Consider the following 19,399-nt stretch of genomic DNA (forward strand, 5'->3'; position numbering starts at 1 on the left):
GTGGGGGGAGGCATTTTTTTTTTAAAAAAAATTATTTTGTAGACCAGAGGGGGAAATTGCATTTTTCACTTCTCCTTTAGCAGTTAAATGACAAGAAGCTGTGATTTGACCTGTCTTTGAAGTTCACTGAACAAATTACTGACTTTCTGCCTAACTTTCTACACATAGTGGTTTGCAAAGGTGAAATGAGAGATAAACTAGTCCAGGCTGGCCAGGCTTTATGGATAGAGCACTGAAGAAATCTTGGAATATCTACTATTGTTAAAGCTTGCACATGACAAAATAACTGCAAAACAAGCACTCAGTGTGACATCACAGGGAGTCTTTTAATTAAGTACAGCAGTGCTGATCACAGAGGTAAGGCATTGTGTTTATTTACAGTGTGGTTTATATATATATATAGTTGACAGCATCCCTTTAAATAAGGATAAAAAGCCCTGTACCGCATGGCAGTGTAGCACCTAAAACTAGTCTGTATTCAAGTGCTATTAAAAAGCCTCAATGGAATGACTTCTAACTTTTTGCATATTAAAGTTAAGTAAAAGAAAACAAGCATGTGAAGGATTGTTCTATCCTACCAGTGCACTGTGTGAACATTTGTACAATAGAAAATTCATGCTTTAAATAGTGACCTTATAAAAAAATTAACATTTTTTTATACAACATGCAGCAATATTAAAACCAGTTGTTCGTTCTTCCCCTACTTGACCTCAGAAGTTTAGTCACCCATATTGAGGTCTGCAGAGACAGCTCTCCTGGTCCAGGCTGTTCTTCAGCCAAGAAGACATACGAGGGCACATGGTCCTTTTTGTACTGTCTTGATTTCCAACAACTCCTTCCAGTAACACAATATTAAATACACTCATTTGGTAAATAGTTTTGTAATTAGCTTTGGTTTGCAATACTTTTACACAGTTTCAGGAAATGGCCAGATCCGTCCAAAGCAGCCACAAACTGTTTCTTACACATGCCCTTCCATACTGTGCGACCTTTCTGAATTGCAGTGCACAGAGGTTTACAGAAGAAATAAAAACACTGATGAATTGGCCAATACTGCAAAGTACCCAGCTAGCCAAGAAGAACAAGCTCCTCCTCTTTGGATGTGGATTCATAGCCGTTCTCTGGAAGACCTTGCATGGGATTTTCACTCTGCTCCCTGCACTACAGGTGAGGCTGGGCAGGAAATCCAGAAAAAAGCAATGGCTAAGGCACGAAGATATTGTGGACTTGAGCATCCTGTGCGGTTAGTTCTGTGTCACAATACTGTAAATGGGAGCTTCTTTTCACAAGCCTTAGGCAATTGAAAGGTTGAATATGATGTCAATGAGATTGCTGCTTGTGTAGCGTAGATCACAGACAGGTGTGTTGAAGGAAAGGATGTCTTGAAAGAGGTGCAGCACCATGTGAAGGAGGCAGTAGAAGTTTATTTTGTAAGGCGATTCTTCACATTGGTATTGTGTGCATCGCAAGGTATCTGTTTGGTTCAGTTGAGTGCTATTGTCTTGCTGTTCTGAGGCGCCATTCTGCTGTAGTAGAATGTGCTTTGTGATGCTGCAGACTTCCATGCTAGGTGTTTATGGCTGAATGCTTCACGCTTTCTGTGGGACATCAGCATGATGTCATCAAATTATTATCCTGTTTTTCCTTCTGTCTCTTCATACCATTTTTAAAAGAGAACAACAGTACGATCCCCATAGCTGTACTAATCTGTGCTTTTTGTGTGGATCTTATGTACATTCTGACATACTGAGCAGGTGAACCTGTTGGTAGTCATCTACTTCAGCACACCATCCCTATTAGTTTTTCCATTTGCACAATTTTGTAAGGAAGGCTTTTTAAAGCATCTTTTTATTTGTGCTAGAACACTTTTGCCTATTTATTAGAATTGAAATAATCACACAACTGTACTTAAATGAAAAACAATTTAACTCAAATTTTAAGAATTGAAATTGCTTTTAAAATTGTTGTTTTCTTACCATTATCTTCATTTTAAAAGTGCTGTCTTTTTTAAGAAGCCATAAAAATAAATCATATAATAGAACTTTTTAAAAGTGGTTTGTTGTAAATTAAAGAATTAATTTGGCTTGTTCAGAATGGTCCCTTTCCCACTTTCATGCCTATGTCATGTCTAGTAGTGCAGATTACACATAAAACAAGTACTATATCCTCAACTCTGAGAGTGGAAAGTTTTTCTGTATGGAAAAGACTTTCTGGAGAGTAATGATTGTGCACAACTAAGAGTTGCCAATTTGGAAGTACCTATATAAGTACCTGCCCTCCCCTTTCAACATATGTCTCACCACCTGCTTAAGCTGTATTAATTTACAGCACCGGTATAGTTAGAGCAAAGTTTCACTCAAGGGCCATAAACGTCATAGCAAACTATTGTTTTAAAGGCTTATTCACCTGCTTAACTAGTATTTTGAAGCATGATGCACCTTTGACAGCAGCTGCCATTTTCAGATTTGGTTGCAACAGGAAGCAGAAGTTATTTTGTTTTTTAAAAATAATAATAAATCCTCACATATAGGGACCGGTTTAGTTAAAATACGCTTTCCATCGCTGTAGATACAGTAGTGTAATTTGTTTTAAACCACCACCTTGCTTTGAGCCAAGTAAGATACATTTTAAGTGCCGTTTGGACTTTTGCTTCTACATTTCTTTTGTCAGTCTCATAACTAGACTCAAGATCTGGCCCCCAGCGCCTCTCACCAAAGTCAACTATCTGCTTCCTATGCCCAACCACTCAGCATTTGGTCTACTGGCAAAAGTAAAACTGAGGGGAATGTAAAGGGTTTTGAACTTGCTAGAATGAAAGATAAGAAGGTATGTGCAAGGAAACAAACAGTAAGCTCACTGGGCATTAAGGAAATTACTAATAATCATTTACAATCATACCTCGGGTCGAATGCGCTTCGGGTTCAGTGCGTTTGAGTTGTGCTCCGTGGCAACCCAGAAGTAACGGAGCGTGTTACTTCCGGGTTTCGCCGCTTGTGAATGTGCAAACGCTCAAAATGATGTCACGCGCATGCACAGAAGCGGCGAAAAGTGACGCATGTGTGCGACATGCCGTCGCTAGTTATTTTTGCTTCTAGATGCAAACGGGGCTCCGGAACAGATCCCGTTCGTATCTAGAGGTACCACTCTGTATAGGTAAATTATAACATTCAGTTGTTACTGTGGACATTCAGCAGTGTAGTGAGGATCTCTTGCTGGAATTGTGGCTGAGGGCTGGGCCCTCACTTTGTGGTATAAAGGGAGAACTACGGTTAAAACGAATGAAGGGTAGATATCTCACAACATAGTGCTTTGCTCATAACCCAGACTTTGTTTTGTATATATAGCTGTGGAGTCATCACCTGGGTGAAGCCTACCCACATGTGAACAAAGGTACCCTACCAGGCAGGCAGCATTTGCATCTTTTTTTAAGGAGGCAACATATTTGAGTGATACATTGCAATATTCTGGTCTGCCCTCAGGAAAGCGATGGTTAGGAACATAATGAGTATCTGGTGCTTGGTATGAAGCCTTTGGGCTGGGAAATGGTTGCTGCGTAGCTGGGCCTGCTGTGGTCCTGCCTTGTACCAGCTAGCCTGACCTTGCCCTAGATGAAAACCTGGCAGCCTCCTTTTTGGGGTCTGCCCTGTGCAGTAACAGGTGTGAGCATTCTAGCAGCAGCTTGATGGTCATGTATGATACTGCATACAGATCTGTTGTGACATGCAGAGAAAACCCAGACTGCATTCTGTACCATCACTGACGGACTTAGATCTGGCAATATCTTAATTTAAAGACAGACAAAGGCCATAGGTTCAGGCTACAAGGGGTAAGTTGCCCAGTTTCTTCCACCGTGGTAGACTTAGTCGTAGATTTGCAACCTTCACTTGTTAAACTTTGTCACTTTTTCAGATCAGCTCTGGGCAACATATTATTCAATATTATCAATTTATTCAAGACTGCCTGTTTATTAAACTGAATAAATTATTTGGTATATGAGGAGGCATGTGAGTCCTTCAAAGTGTTTTTGGAATTTGAAACAGAATTTAAATTGGTAATCCTTTCCATTTTTATAAGTTATGATTACTTTATTGCTTGTTGTAAATTTATTCATGACAATCTGATACACTCACAGATATTTATATATAAGAATATGGTTGGTTTTAATAGTGGGTGTTGAAATGCTATAGATTTATCTATATATCAAATTATAGATGTGTTTATATTTTTAATTTAATTAAGAAATGAGCAAAGTACTTATGAAAGGAGGAATGTACCCTGAAACAGAAAATTGATAGAAGTCACCCCAAACTTCTAGTCAATTAAAAATCCTTCATTTATGTACTTGCTTTTTATATTACTCCATGTTCTTTCCAAGCTGAGTGCCCACCCCATAAACAAGTCAGATTGCTTTACTTCTATTTCAAGTGCCTTTAAAATTGGTAAGACAGGGCAGAGAGAGAGAAGTGTTTAGGGAAAGGATGGCTTGGAGGTTACTGGTCTGACAATGGCTTCTTCGTGACCTGACTTTTTTTTTAAGTTTTAAGTTTTCATGTATATAATCAGGAGGAAAGGCAGTGGCTGCCATGCAGTGTGATGGAAGCTGTAAGTGAACCAATTTTTTTTCCACAGTAGGCAATAAGAGACAATATAGCAGAACCTGATCTGGATGATAGATATGTTAGGGATGAAATGGATGTGCATACCAAACATAATTCTGCTGCAGAGTGAGTCTTTCTTGGAAGAGGTCTGGAAGCTACTAAAGTTAGCTGTGCTTGCTGAGGAGGAGACTCCTGCGCCAGAGATTTGCTTTGTGGTGTGTGGGAGATTATCTGGCAATTTCATTTGTAATAGGGGAGGGGAATGTCCTGGGAAAACTGACTCCAGTTTCTTCTCCCTGGCTGTCACCAGAGCTCTCTGATAAAGTATCTGAGTCTCTTTAATGGAAATCTGTTTGTGTTTAGCTGCATCCCCACACATAAGGCTTATTCTGTTCACCACTGTTGTAAATGCAGGTCCATGGTACTGTTCAAGTTGAGATCACTAACATCTAAGAAATCAATGTTGAAGATGCTGGGCCCAGTGGTGGTGAGGGAACCGAAACCGTTGGCTGAGCTAGGCGGAGTGAGGTCCAGCCATTCCATTGTTTCCCAAGGAGACTCTGTGAAGCTCATGTGCAAACCAGTTCCTTCTCCAGAAGAGGGAGACAGCTGGGTCTCCATGGGCGACAGGGGAGTGGGCAGGATCTCGTGGGGTGTCAGCAGTTCATCGGCAGCTTTGTTGGAAAATCCTTCCATCACCCCTTCAAAGTGTGGTTCTTCACCCACTTTCATTAGGGTGATTTCACTCGACCGCCCCAGAGGGCTGTGGGAATTTAACAAAATTTCCAGATGACTGTCGTTGCTGCTAGGGCAGTGTTCAAAGGACAGCTGACCTGAGGGGCCTTGCTCAAATGAAGCAGATGTCTTCAGTAGCGAGGAAGTGCCGGAGGTCCCCGAAGACACTGTTATCTGAGGCACCTTCTGAAGGCAAGGGCGGTCCTCTTTGGCATTTGCAGGCATTTCTGTTTGCAAACAAAAAAGGCTCATCAAGAGCAGATCTACAACTTTACTATGCCGTGCACCCCAAGCCACCCTACAACTTGAAATGTTATAAAACATCTTGCACATCAGTGATTACTGCCTGTCAAGACGGCAGACTCCTTTGTCTACAGTATGAGATACCCAATGGAGCACATCGTAATTCGCTGCTGCTGTCAGAGAAGTGTGTCCTACTTTTCTTTTGGTTGGATATAGCTTTATGTGATGCTATGCTAGAGTAACTTGGCATACCAGGAATGTACTTTGTGGTTCTGTGAGCCTGTAAGGTGTAACTAGGAATGCCTGGGTGAGAAGAACAGAAAGATCGCAGAAGAGCCAACAGCAGATTGTGGTCAGGGAACACAGTAGGTGCTCCATCCAAGGACCACAGGAAGGAAATCAGTAGAAGAAATTATCACCAAGTACCGTATTTTTCGCTCTATAAGACGCACCAGACCACAAGACGCACCTAGTTTTTGGAGGAGGAAAACAAGAAAAAAAATATTCTGAATCCCAGAAGCCAGAACAGCAAACGGGATCGCTGCGCAGTGAAAGCAGCAATCCCTCTTGCTGTTCTGGCTTCTGGGATAGCTGCGCAGCCTGCATTCGCTCCATAAGACGCACACACATTTCCCCTTACTTTTTAGGAGGGAAAAAGTGAGTCTTATAGAGCAAAAAATACGGTATATGTGTGTTGGCAAGGACTTGTTAAGAGAGAAAAAGATGAGCGGATGAGTATGGGACGTCCTACAGCAACTAGAATCTTAATACTTCACCAAACCATTATTAGGCATTACAAGTATAAAACATCGATATATAAAATTTAAAATATATACAAATAAATAGACATGTAAACTATATAAAAATGGGATTTCTTTCATTGGGATTTCTTCCCACTAAATAGTGCCATTCACCACTCTAAGAGATACTGTTGACCAAAACTCAGCCACCCTTCCAGTTACTTCCAGGTTAATGTCAGACAGATACGATTCCTGTATGCTTATATCAGATTCTGATTGTTAAGACCACACAATCTATTTTAGTGCAAGGGTGGCTAAACTGTGGCCCTCCAGATTTTGGGCTTCATCTCCCATCATCGCTGACTGGGGTTGATGTGAGTTGGGGTCCAGTGACAGTCTGAGGGCCACATCTGGTTGCTTAAAATAAGCCCATCAAGAAAATGCACTTTGGGAGCGGCACTTTCTTTCATGGGCTATGACCATGGCTACATTTAGCAGTAGGCATTGGGCTCAAATTATGGCTTACTATGACTAGGGGGTAAGGACACAGGTGGTGCTGTGGGTTAAACCACAGAGCCTAGGACTTGCCAATCAGAAGGTCTGCAGTTCGAATCCCCTTGACAGGGTGAGCTCCCGTTGCTCGGTCCCTGCTCCTGCCCACCTAGCAGTTCGAAAGCACGTCAAAGTGCAAGTAAATAAATAGGTACCGCTCCAGCTGGAAGGTAAACGGCGTTTCCGTGCGCTGCTCTGGTTCGCCAGAAGCAGCTTAGTCATGCCAGCCACATGACCCGGAAGCTGTACGCCGGCTCCCTCGGCCAATAAAGCGAGACGAGCGCCGCAACCCCAGAGTCGGCCATGACTGGACCGAATGGTCGGGGTCCCTTTACCTTTACTTTATGACTAGGGGAAATTCTCTGAAATTGCCATTTTGGGTACCACCCTTCAGGCAATGAAAAGCATTGGGGCTAGGGGTTAGTGCAGACACAGTGATCACAGTGCACCCTCTTTGGGCAGCCAGAGACTTTGCTTTGACCAGAACTAACAGACTTGCCTTAGGGATATCACCTACCTCCAGTTTCAATAAGCACATCCAACAGTTCATCCATTTGCTGGCTTCGGGTCATCTGCTGCAGCAAGAAAAAAGCAAGGGATGTTAGGAAGTCGGTACTGGAGCAACACACTACTATACTAGAAAAATCAGCTTTGATGGATAGAGAGAGATGCTTTCAAAAGAAAGCTGAAGCCTCAGACATATAAGGATGATAGAATCTCCTTGACAGGCATGTTAAATAAACAATGATTCCTTAGTAACTAGTTGAAACAGGTCTCCTACAATACTTGAGCAGTTTTTTGTGCGTATAGTAGGCTGTTATGTATTACAATTAATACCGTTATAGTTCATAAAAGCCTCAGAGAAGCAAGATCAATAGCCCTCCCAAAGTGGAATGAAAACTCCCTCCTTCACTCAGATGTTCAACCTGTAACTAATGTTACTTAGAATAAAATCCCACCACATTCATTGGTACTTACTTCCTAGTAAGTATGCTTACGTTGGCTCCTGTTAACCCACACAAACTTTGTGTGACCTACCGCAATTACCTCTTTAGGGGCCATCCTGCAGTGCTCTTGTGTGTACTTTTTTGAACCAAGTGTTCAGCTGTAGCTTGCAAACTTAGTTCATTCAGAGATCATTCTGTTTCTTCTAAAAATTCAGATGGCCCTTCCAACAGAAGTCACCTGAATCACTTCAGCTGCTTATTCTGAACAAATAAGAGGTTGAATGAATTTGCATTTGCTTTTAATCCAATTGACTGTATATAACTCTTTCTACAACAATTAATTCAGTTTTCAAGGCTGTCGGTAGTCATCTGCTTTCACTCATAGGTCACACAACACTCTCAAATCTGCAATTGGCTTTGATGTACATAACAATCAAAGCAAGCTATCTGCAGCCAAGCATAGCCTACCAAGCACCAGACTGTTACCTGTTTCACAGCATCAGCGTAGGGTGGTGGCTGCTTTCCATCTGGGAGGGCAGCATTTGACTTGCAAAAGCCAGGAGACAGAATGGAATACTTCTGACTACCTTGTGCTGGCACCTGTGTGGAACCAAAATCAATCACAGGGATCAAGCCAAACTTGGGCCAAGACTGCTATTCAGCAGTTGCCTCCATAAATTTACCTCTTGCACATGGGAACAAATCAACAGTCAATGAGGTGATCTCATTGCAAATCCAGTGGAAGCATGAGAAAAAGTCAAGGCTCCGGAAGCCCATCTCCCTTGCTGTAATAACAGTTTTGCCATTGATAATGACACTTACAAAGTTCTGCAAAGGAATTTTGAAATAATATTGAATTCCCCCACCCACTAGCAGAAAACTGCAGTAAAGGCTGCCTGGTTTAGGGCAGGGGTGAGCCAACTTTTTCAGCAGGGGGCCGGTCCACTGTCCCTCAGACCTTGTGGGGGGCCGGACTATATTTTTTTTGGGGGGGGAATGAATGAATTTCTATGCCCCACAAATAACCCAGAGGTACATTTTAAATAAAAGCACACATTCTACTCATGTAAAAACACACTGTTTCCTGGACCATCCGTGGGCCAGATTTAGAAAGCGATTGGGCCGGATGCAGCCCCCGGGCCTTAGTTTGCCTAACCATGGCTTAGGTGATATACTTTCTTTTGAATGGGCAGGAGAGAGTTACAGGGACACCAAGGGTGGTAATTAAGCTGTATATGTGGAAGAGTGGGTAGTGTCCAGTTTCTTAATGACTTCTGAAAAAGTTGAACCTACTCTGCTTATGTGTATGCCACCATCCTTGAAATGCCGTTCTGCAACTTGAATGCAAACCAACAGATGTATATTTTAATCACTGGAAGATGGGCAATTAAACTCCTCCTTTCCTGTTTGGTATTTCATCAACTGAGAAGCAATAATAGCTACAGTAGGTAAACTGGGCCTGGACACATGGAACACAGCCTGCCAGTTTTGAAACATTGCACTGCCCCCCAGTCTGATTCTGGGCACAGTTCAAAGTGCCTTTGAAGCTCTGAGCAGTTTGGAATCTGGATAGAATGGGAGCTGCTTTAACACCCTCCCCTAACTCTGCACCCAATAATAACAACAACAACAACAACAACAACAACAACAACAAGTAGCTTTCTTACTGGAGCTGTGCGAAGATGGCTGTTGGGCTGTGGAGAGCTGCTGCGTCCTTCTCCCTGAGTGCTGGGGGACACAGAGAGGAGGTAATGGCTGTTTGGTGAGGGTGGAAGACTGATGTGTTGCGGACTCTTTGCTGCCTCTAGTGGAGAATGCTGGGGAGAGCACTGTGGGCTTAGGAATGTGGAGGACAGTATGCCGCTCTGTCCTGACGGTTCCATGCAATGGCTATTTACAAGATGGGGCAGCTGAGGTGTCCCACAGTTTCTCAGTGTGTCCGAGTTGCTAGCCTGGCCTTTCAAGGGAGCTTGCTTAGAGGCAAAGGGACAACTGGACGCTGGGTTTTCTTGCTTGATCGGAAAGCCGAAGAAGTGTGGAGAGGACTGCTTCTCGTCCAAGCCGTGGCTCCTTTTGCGCTTCTGCAGCTGCATCCTCAGCTCTTCCACTTGCCTCTGCTCTTGCTGCAGTTTCCAGGTCAGCTCATTGATGACCTTCTGCTTTTCCACCAGCATCTTGTCTTTCTCTGTGTCAACCCTTTCCACATCGAGCTGGATGCCAGCGCCGTTCATGCTTCCCATCAGGCTTTCTTCACACCCGCCTTGCACAGGGGAAGGGTGCAGGACAAAATGGGGGGAAGACATTGGTCCTTCGTTGAAACTGTCTGGCAAGGAGCCATTCACCGATAGGTCTGAGGAAGCTGGGGAGATGGGGGGAGTAGAGCTGGTGCTGCCAAAGTGGTAAAAGCCATTGGACAGCAGGCTGGCCGAAGACTGCGACTGGTAGCTGGAGAGAGAGTTGGTTGGTGTCACTGGGAAGGTGACGGTGGTTATCTCATTGAAGCTGGGCACAGAACCTCCGCTGCACTCCTGGAAGGGCCGCAGGCGTTCCATCAAGGCCGTTTTCGTACCTGATACAGGGAGGCCCCTTATTCGGAGCTGCTGCCTCAGCTCCGACACCTGGAATGAAAGCCGTTTAGTCAGTGGCAAGGTCGCTTTTCAGTTCAACTTTGTGGCAAAGTAGCAACCTGCTTACAGTGGACCCTGGCCCAAATCTAAACCAGAGATTATTTGCACGGACAAAGAGTTGGGCTGGGTAAAGTTTGGGCTCCAAAATGGCTGCTATTAATTGGACTGGATACGTCAGTTTGTCCCTGTGCTGCTTAGCACAACATTACTTGGACATCTCTAATTATTTCTATTGCCTTAGGTGCTATGCTGTCCAAATTAAAATTATGCAAGTTGTAATAAGCCTGGAGTGGGACTGAACGTCTGCACCCAGGGCTTATTTTTCAGCCGGAATTCAGTTTCAGCACCTCTCAGGTGAGCTCCGTTGCCATTCTAAGAGAACAAGGGAGACATTCATTGTTCTGGCACCTCTTTTTCTAGAAAAATAGCACTGCCTACACCTAATGAATTTGTGGCTGGTTTTAACCTGGGCTGCCCTTCTTACATTTTATAGAGAAAGCAGTGCTTCTTGAGAAACTTGGGGGAAAGAGAAGGCATGCTTTCCAGTCAACCATCATTACTCCTGAGGATACTCTCCTGTCCCTGCTTAGGAGCTGCAGCCCTTTGGGCACAGGCAAGTCCTCCAGGTGAAGACTAGGCGAACATCAGAGCTTGTTGAACTTCCCATTACTTTGCTTCCTGTGGATGGCCTATATTTTCAGCAACAGCTGCCTGAGGTTGTGCCTCTGGCACGTGCCTGTGTGTATATAAGTGTTCGCTTAGGGAACTTGGTTTCAGTTGATTTCTTAATGTATGTTATTTTTAATGCTTGAGGTTTTTTCTTGTTCCAGGGTTGCCTTTGTGTTAATTTTGTTTTAATTTAGTGTGTTAGTAAAATAATGGTTTGCATTCTTAAACAACGAATATTATTGAAATAGAACTGGCTCTGCCATCTGTTTTTAAACAAGCTACGATGTCCGATTTTATTAGTTCTAAGTCAGCTTTGGCAAATAATAATTTGGTCTCTTCTCTACAGTCCACTGACCCTAGTTGGTCTGTTGATCTTATGGTGGTGTTTGACTGCTTCAATTTATGTGATATTTGAATTTTGATTAATTTGGGATATTGACCGAAGTGCATGTGTTAACCATGTGTTTGCTGGAGGAACACACTGCCTCCACATGCAGTTTCATATACCACACAGAAGGTTTTACACTTTTCATCAACTTTTGCATTCAGTACTCACTTTTAAATCATCCAGGTTGGATGGGAGAGGACCTGGCTTGAGAGACGAAATGCAGGATTGCCCTGAAAAGCTTCCCTTCCCAGGGGAAAGAGGGCTGTTGGCAACTGTCGATGGGGAAGAGTTTGAGGTTTTGGCCATTTGCTCATTGGGTTGCCTGTAAAAAATAAAAGTGCAGAACATTTCCCCCCTTTTGTTTTCTTCTTTTTAAATATCAGTATTCTTACTTACTTCACCAAACCTTTATTAGGCATTACAAGTACTGGCCATCATAAAACATCCATATATACAAATAAAAGCCATGTAAAATATATAATTACAAGAATTATCATTGGGATTTCTTCCTGCTAAATAGTGCCAGTCACCGCTCTAAGAGATACTATTGAGAAAATCTCAGCCACCTTTGCAGTTACTTCTGAGTAAGTGTCAGACAGATAGAATCTGATATTTTCATTGTGCCATGATGTTAGACTTCCCAAAAAAGGAGATAGCACGTGTTTACATAGCTGGTTGTACAATGGACAGTAGAAAAGGATATGTTCTACAGTGTCTGGCACGTTCAAATAACATCTGCAATGTCTATCATTTCTGGGGATATTTAAATATCTGCCTTTGACAAGAGCTGAGGGGGAAATGTTCAGCTGGGCTCACAAAGGCCCTGCGTTGGGCTGGAATTATTAATTTTGAGATTTAAGTGACCCTGTTACCTGGTGTATTTAAACCATAGAACTTGGGGGAGCAAATTTTATTTACAACTGATTCGATGAATGTCCCTTAATCTAGTTTGAATATTGCAATAAATATATTGCTCACTTGAAGAGTTCTTAAGAGTTCTTAAGCAAGTCAGAGAGCAGACTCAAAGGTTGGCAGCAAAAATGGCAACGCAGCCAGTATTTTATAGTGCTAGCCTTCATCCAATATTCCATCATGTGTACACCTAGTTCTGCATACATCATCTCATACTTGATTGAACTTAGGAGCCCCAGGATACATCTCAAGAAACTTGAGTGTATCTTATCTAAATCACTATTATATGCTTCTATCCATATTGGGATCCCAAAAAGTAGCTGGGATGACACTTTAGCTTGAAAAATCTGAATAGCAGCTGGTATAATTTGGTCACCTTTCTGAAAATAAAAGCGAGCTATTGCTGAGGAGTTACACTTTGCCTGTTTTATAGCACTTGTGCGATGGGTTGACCAACCTGAGTTGCTCTGCAATAAAATTTACTGCATCACCACTGTTGTCCTGAAGGGTACAATCCTGCTGAAGTTTGGAAGAGTTGACCACACTTAAAAGGGAGAGGCTTTCTCTCTTAAGCACACACTTTAATTTCCTATTTAAATTAACAGAGCTTAAAAGTGACTAATGGGCTGGAATGTGCCCCAAATTGATTGCGGCAAGAAATCAAACCTGGGTAAGGTGGAAAGGTCACTCTAGGAAACCTTTCCGTTACCAACTCACTTCAGCTGCATGGAATGGGGCCCCGGATAGTTGAAGTGCTGCTGGTGCCGGTGCTGCTGCTGCTGGCTGAGGATCTGGAGCTGCAGGAAGAGCTGCTGCTGCTGCAGGAGCCTTGCATAGGCCGAGTCCATGGGCGGAGGGGACTTTTCTGCCTTCTGGTCTGGGGGAATGTACTGGTGGTACTTAAGCTTCTTCACTTTTGGCTTCATCTCCTTGGGCTTTTTGTGGCGATTCTTGCTATCGCTCGATGGTTTTGACTAAATAGGGCACAAATAAAAATTTCAATAAGATTATCTGCAACATGGAGTAACTGAAGTTACTGTAGTTAGAAAGTTTAGCGAGCTCCCGTGCCCAGGGCCTGTCAGCCTGCAAGTCAGTGGAGATAGTATCAAGAGTGTGGGAGGTCATAATAGATGTCCCTTCTCACTAGGGTTGTCGAAGGAATCCACTGAAAACAGAATATCAAGCAAATTTCCTTTAATCTGCCCATTTTATCCCCACTGGCAGAGACACTCGCTGTGGAAACTATTTACCTTAATTATCTACAACGAACTTTAAAAAAACCACACCACATGAACATGTTATGTGTAAATAGATATGTAAATTGCTTTGCTATATATATTATTTACATCATCATGTATTACTGTCCTTGTTTCTAAAGTGTTGTTCGCACCCTAAGGCCACCTATATGCACTAATATGTTGCAATCCCAACAATGTCTACTCAGAAGTAAATCTCACTGACTTCCAAGTACGGTTACAATTTCAGACTTAATCTGTATCCTCTTGTGTATTTTAAAGCCAGTGGAATGCATTGCTCCTTATTCTTTTCACATGGAAAACCACACTTCCTGGGGTTACCTTGACTTACAACTAAACTGTTCCTCCCTGATGCCAGAGTGAAAAAAGCAAGATAGGATGATCATGTAGCGTAGCTGGTTAGAGCATGGTGCTGATAATGCCAAGGTCACTGCATATTCCTGCATTGTAGGGGGTTGGACTAGATGATCCTCAGGGTCCCTTCCAACTGATTCTATGACAAGTTTATATTGAACTGTGAAATCAAGGTAGCGAGAAGTAGAAGACTCTAGTTTTTTTGCTGCAAAATACTAACATGGTCCCCCCCCCGCCCCCGCCCCCAGAAAACACAAGGAATGTAACTCATTTGTAAGTTATCTTTTGATGGCTGAGATATATGTGTCTAATGTGTGCTACATAAAAAAAATATGTTAGAAATTACAAGTATTTCCACATCAGCAGGCAATGAAACAGCACACAAACTTTTGCAAAATAAACCAATTGCATAGGAATGGAAAACATCAGAAGAAAGTGCAAATGAATATTGCAATTGAGACGTGTTTGTACATCCCTTCTTCCCATCTGACCTTCTGTAGTTGAGTACAAGGAACAAAATATACAGGCACCACATCATTTGTAAAGGGCATGTTTATATATTTATTAGCCACACATTCCTTTTAAAACAGTCTGAAGCAGCAATCTGGTCCTTACCCAGATTACACTTCCAAGAATTTTTAAATGATATGTATCTAATAATATACTAATGCATGTTTTACAATCGTCACAGTACTGGTGTATTTTGTACTTGGATACTCTGACCCAAATATAAAATCTCAACATGTAACGCAGCCTTAAGATAGGCCTGCTGCCCCCAACATCATGGGACAGTCCTCAGGTCACCTCCCCGGTGACCATTTTTAAACATTAGGTGTGTTTGGAATTACAACTCCTGTTATCCATAGCTAGCATGACCAGTGCTCAAGGGTGATTGGAGCTGTAGTCTGTAACATGGGCAGGACACCATGTTGCCCATCATTGCTTTACGGCTTTTAAATATTTCTTTCATTTTTAACTTGGGCAGCATCCAGCTACTCCCCTTTCCCCCAGAATGCCTCTGGGTCCACCTCCATAGGAAAGGAGTAAAGAAGGAAAGCTATAGGGCAGTGCTTTGCCTTCCAACTTCTCTCTAAATATCATAAGAAAAGGGACGGAGGGCCCTCTTGTTGCCCTAGAGGGACAAGGGAGTATTTTGTCTGTTTTGAAGGGCAGAGTTTCCCTAGATGTTTTGGGAAGAGATACGTGCATAAGTGGTTTGCCTGTTACTTAGTGGTTTACATGGAATATTAAATATACATTAAAATTATCCATAAAAGTTAAGCAACTTTTTTTAAAAAAATATCAAAATATAAATGGAAATTAGTAGTTTAAAATATACCAGTGTTTGGTTTGGAGTATGCATGGATATTATTTCTGTTGTCTGGGGCAATATTTCTGAGTATTGCCATTTTCCCTCTCTGAAATGGGTATTTTGTAGTGCCCATGACAGCTTCATAGAATTCCACAATTCCTGAGACAGATGAATGAGCCATCTAACACAAGGTCCTGTTGGCGCTATTGTTGGAAACAGCTTGGCTTCAACAGATCATCAAAGTCTCAGCTTGCTCCTTTTGCAGGTACTTTCACCCCAGAATTCTAATGGACCCAGTTTTGTGACACAAGGAGGTACTGTCTGGGTAGTTCCTAGCGACTCCCATCTCCAAGCAAAGCCAACACTGTAACTCACCTCCCCAAACACCTAAAACCAGTCCCCCCCCCCACTCTTACTGCAGATGAGTGCTAGCTGTTGTCTAGCCAATAAGCCATGTTAACAATTTTTCTTCCTACGTAGTGGGAGGTTAGGCTCATACCTTTGCAGATGTGGTAACAGTGCCAGGAGGTGTTTGTTGCCCATTCTGTTGTTTAGGACTTTCTGGCTGGCCATTCCTCAGAGATGTCATATCAGCCGTATCATTTTCAGAGCCAACGGAATGATCCTGGAATCAAAATAAATACATGGAAATTAATAAACATCAATATGCACACTTTCAAGAAGCCTATCCACATGCAGGCAGCTTACAGACTATTACAGAAATGCGGCATGCTAGTCTTGCTCAGGACTAGTTATCTTGACTTTGTTGGAGCCTGAACTAGGACTGGTCTACATGTTCTCACTTTTTTCAACTGGCATCTCACCGTGTTCCGTATTTAGAGCAGCATAACATGGAAGTTTCCTTGCCAGCATCAGATGCTCCTGGAAACTATGTGCACCAGCCTTAACCTAGTGACCACCTGATGTTACTGGACTACAACTCACAATATCCAATGGGGATTGTAGTTCAAAGCAAGCTGGCGTGTATTAGGCTGGGCAATGCTGCTCTATGCAATTAAGAGGATCTACAGTAGATGCTAAAGCAATAGCATGGATTGCCGACAGAAGGCAGTCTTCCATAGGGATAAGGTTCCATATAAAATGGGCTTAACACTGAAGTAGGTAAAAGAAATGGATGACAAGCTGTGAGCGCAGTGAACTACACTCCTGAAATCACTTGATCTTAAAACGGCTAGCTAGCTAAATCCAATCCACCAACTAATAAATGCAAAGTTCTTCTGTAACGGACATTCTATAAATAAATGTTTTGTAAAAAATCAACAAAATCTACCTTGGAGGCCCCCAATTTCTCAGTCTCCATCATAATCAATCAGCATATTTTGTTGGTGACTCGGGACTCCCTGCCATGGCATTTCTACACAGCTGAGACCAATCGCATTTATCAGGCTAGTGTTATTAGGGAAACCAAATGGACGAATCGTTGGGCTCTGTGCCATAAGTGCTTGGAAAATGGAGGTGCCCCATGCCAAGTACACTGTGTAACAAAACTGCCGGAATGGAGGAGGGCACTCCAAGCCAAGAATATGTCGTGTTCAGGTTAACAGTGGCTCAGGATCCTTTGCAGGACACCCCCATGTTTTATGTAACCACCAGAGGCTGACCTTACAGCTGGCTTCCTCCATAGGCTACAGTGCCCTCAGAGAGATCTTGGCATGCATCACATCTTTTTACCCACAACGGGTTCTTATTCCAGCCCCGAGGAGAGGAATATGCTTCCTCTGGCATCAGACATTTTTTCCTAATAGAAGCTCTTGTACTCATTGTCCAGTACTGGATGCTGACGGGGGGTGAAGACAAACGTAAAAAGTTTATAGCAGAGGGACTGATTTGGAAGCACACTCACTGTGCTGAATCCAAGCGCATGTTTTCTGCCCTGGATTGAGCTTGTGGGAGGTGGGTGTGGCTTGGTTCTGCAAATTTAATCCAAAGTCTCATCTGTCCAAAAGTAAGAAATACCGTTTTACCTGAGTTGTCCCTGACATTGTGGGTAACGTTGCTTCTGAAATTTTGATTCCGGCTGCTGATTCTGTGGATCCCTGGGAATCCTCGCTTCTGATCTGCTCTGGGGACAGCCCATCATTGCTACTATCTTCGTCAAAAGCAAAAGCATCTGAGGATTTAGAGAAGTTTGCTTGGGTACCTGCGGCAGGAAGGAAGAAAAAGACTCGGTGATAGATGATTCTGAATGGCAGTAAGTTTTCAACAAATGTACATGTAGCAAAGCAGACAAGTGATCTTAACACATTTAAAGTATTCACAGGTGTACAATTTCTTGTTCCAGGCAGGTAGGTAAAGCTGTGATTTATTTGTGCTCAAAAGCAAGTACTAAAGCAGCAAATTCAGTATGGCTGACAAACATTCAACTAAGAACTATTATAGAAAACCACTAATGAAGCAGTGGTTTGTTAGCATGAAAATGGTATGCTAATAAAATTCTGAATTCAGCAATTGGTGTAAATTACAGAAGAATGCATAGCATTGACCACAAAATTTATGTCATGCCCCATCATAACATGGGTAGAAATAAAACCATGCTAAGTACAAAAGTCATTCCTTCAGGCTGCAGGCACAGGGGGAGATAAGGGCAGCAGAGCCATTCCACTGGCCTTTCTCCGTCATCCTGGGAGCAGTCATCTCACCAGAGTGCATCAGACGGAGAGATGGGAAGCATGACTATTGAGAGGGACTAGCTCCTTGACTCCTCTCCCTGAACAGTTTCCACACCAGCTGGCCTTTGTGAACATTTTGCAAGTTTAAGAACTGCTGCTTCAGCTTGCTTTCCCCCTCCTCACTCCATCCTTTCCTCCTTTTGAGTTCTGCATTTTAGATCAGAAGCCTGAGGGTTCTCATGTTTCTTAATTGCTCTATAAGCTGCTCTGGAATCATTTTCAGCTGCAGAACGGGATTACAAATTCTTTAAATAAATAAATAAATAATTCTCAAACATTGGTTACTGGAACTGTCTGATTTCCCATGAGGTTCGGATTCTCCCGTGGAACACACATTTTCAGGATTGTTATTATTTTATTGGTTTGTTGTTTTTAAATGAGGATCTTTCTTTTCAACTGTTTTTGAAGATGTTCATGATTTTGCTTGAGGCACTATATTATATGTGCCACAGCTTGCACCCGTCAGTCTTCAGACCCTCCCCCCTGCAAGATAGCAGATCTTTAATAAATCCAGAACCTTCAAGGATAGCATCATTAGAAGGCTCTTGTTTTCATCCCAAAAGTTCACAACTCTGCAGAATGCAATCAGTATCCCATTTCAAATTGCATCGTCTCTGTTTTAGTTCAGACTATTTGTTTAAAAATGCAAATTTGTTTTTAAATGCACATTTCAAAGTGGGTGTGGCTAAAGTGTAAAAGTGGGCAAGGTCATTTTATTTTTTAAAAATATAGGGCACATTTTAAGAGTCTTGGAGGTTGGGGTCACAAAAAAAACCTTTTGACATGTGGGAGTGGGGAAATAGGAGCAGTCAATTTTTAAAAAAGACAATTGGGGTGTGTGTGTGTCTTGGAAGCCCACAAAAAAAATATTGGGGGTCAAATGCCACTTGTGCACCATGGTAAGAATATTCTAAGAAACTCATCAAGAATGTGCCCCCAAACAATTCACCAAATCAATAGCTTGCATGGTTTTTTCATCCTACAACCTTCTTTGAGAAATGCTGCAAAGATTTGACCCATTTTGCTTCTCCGCCAATCAATGTGGCTTATGCCAGATGATGCTTCTCTGCCACTCAGCATACTCAGTGGGTTCTGGAAAGTGTTCCTGTGCAATATCCCGCAAACTAGCAGGCAAAAGCGCTTGACCCTTGGCTTTTGCTGATAAGTAAAGTGCTGGGAAAGACAGGCTCTATCACAAAAGCCCCTGCAAGGCTGGAAGACAGAGAGTAGGCAGTGGAAGGAAGGAAGATTCCTGCTACACGCTGTAATCTTTCCAGGGACATGTCTGGCTTTGATCAAGTTTCTTCCTACTCTGCTAGTGAAGAGGGATTTGAAGAGGGCAGGAATGAAGGAACCATTCTAGGGTGCTAGAATCC

At 42.6% G+C, this 19,399-nt stretch overlaps 1 protein-coding gene and 1 non-coding gene across 6 annotated transcripts in view; one reads left to right on the forward strand and one right to left on the reverse strand.

The window, feature by feature from the left end:
- The first annotated feature begins 3,530 nt into the window (after positions 1-3,530).
- LOC128409696 (small Cajal body-specific RNA 16) lies at positions 3,531-3,710 on the forward strand. Its single transcript, XR_008329307.1, has one exon. It is a non-coding gene; the product is annotated as a small Cajal body-specific RNA 16 (non-coding RNA).
- An 827-nt stretch (positions 3,711-4,537) lies between these two features.
- MYOCD (myocardin) overlaps positions 4,538-19,399 on the reverse strand; it is a 91,778-nt gene continuing 76,916 nt past the window's right edge. For all 5 annotated transcript variants that reach the window (XM_053376100.1, XM_053376102.1, XM_053376101.1 and 2 more), the window contains 8 exons: positions 17,319-17,494; positions 15,833-15,958; positions 13,129-13,385; positions 11,668-11,821; positions 9,483-10,433; positions 8,302-8,415; positions 7,386-7,443; positions 4,538-5,560 (listed from right to left, as the gene is read on the reverse strand). In XM_053376100.1, coding sequence (XP_053232075.1) covers positions 4,992-5,560; positions 7,386-7,443; positions 8,302-8,415; positions 9,483-10,433; positions 11,668-11,821; positions 13,129-13,385; positions 15,833-15,958; positions 17,319-17,494 — 2,405 coding nt within the window. In that variant the 3' untranslated portion in view covers positions 4,538-4,991. The remainder of the gene's footprint in view (positions 5,561-7,385; positions 7,444-8,301; positions 8,416-9,482; positions 10,434-11,667; positions 11,822-13,128; positions 13,386-15,832; positions 15,959-17,318; positions 17,495-19,399) is intronic.

This window comes from Podarcis raffonei, chromosome 2 (genome assembly GCF_027172205.1).
Source record: "Podarcis raffonei isolate rPodRaf1 chromosome 2, rPodRaf1.pri, whole genome shotgun sequence".
NCBI lineage: Eukaryota > Metazoa > Chordata > Lepidosauria > Squamata > Lacertidae > Podarcis > Podarcis raffonei.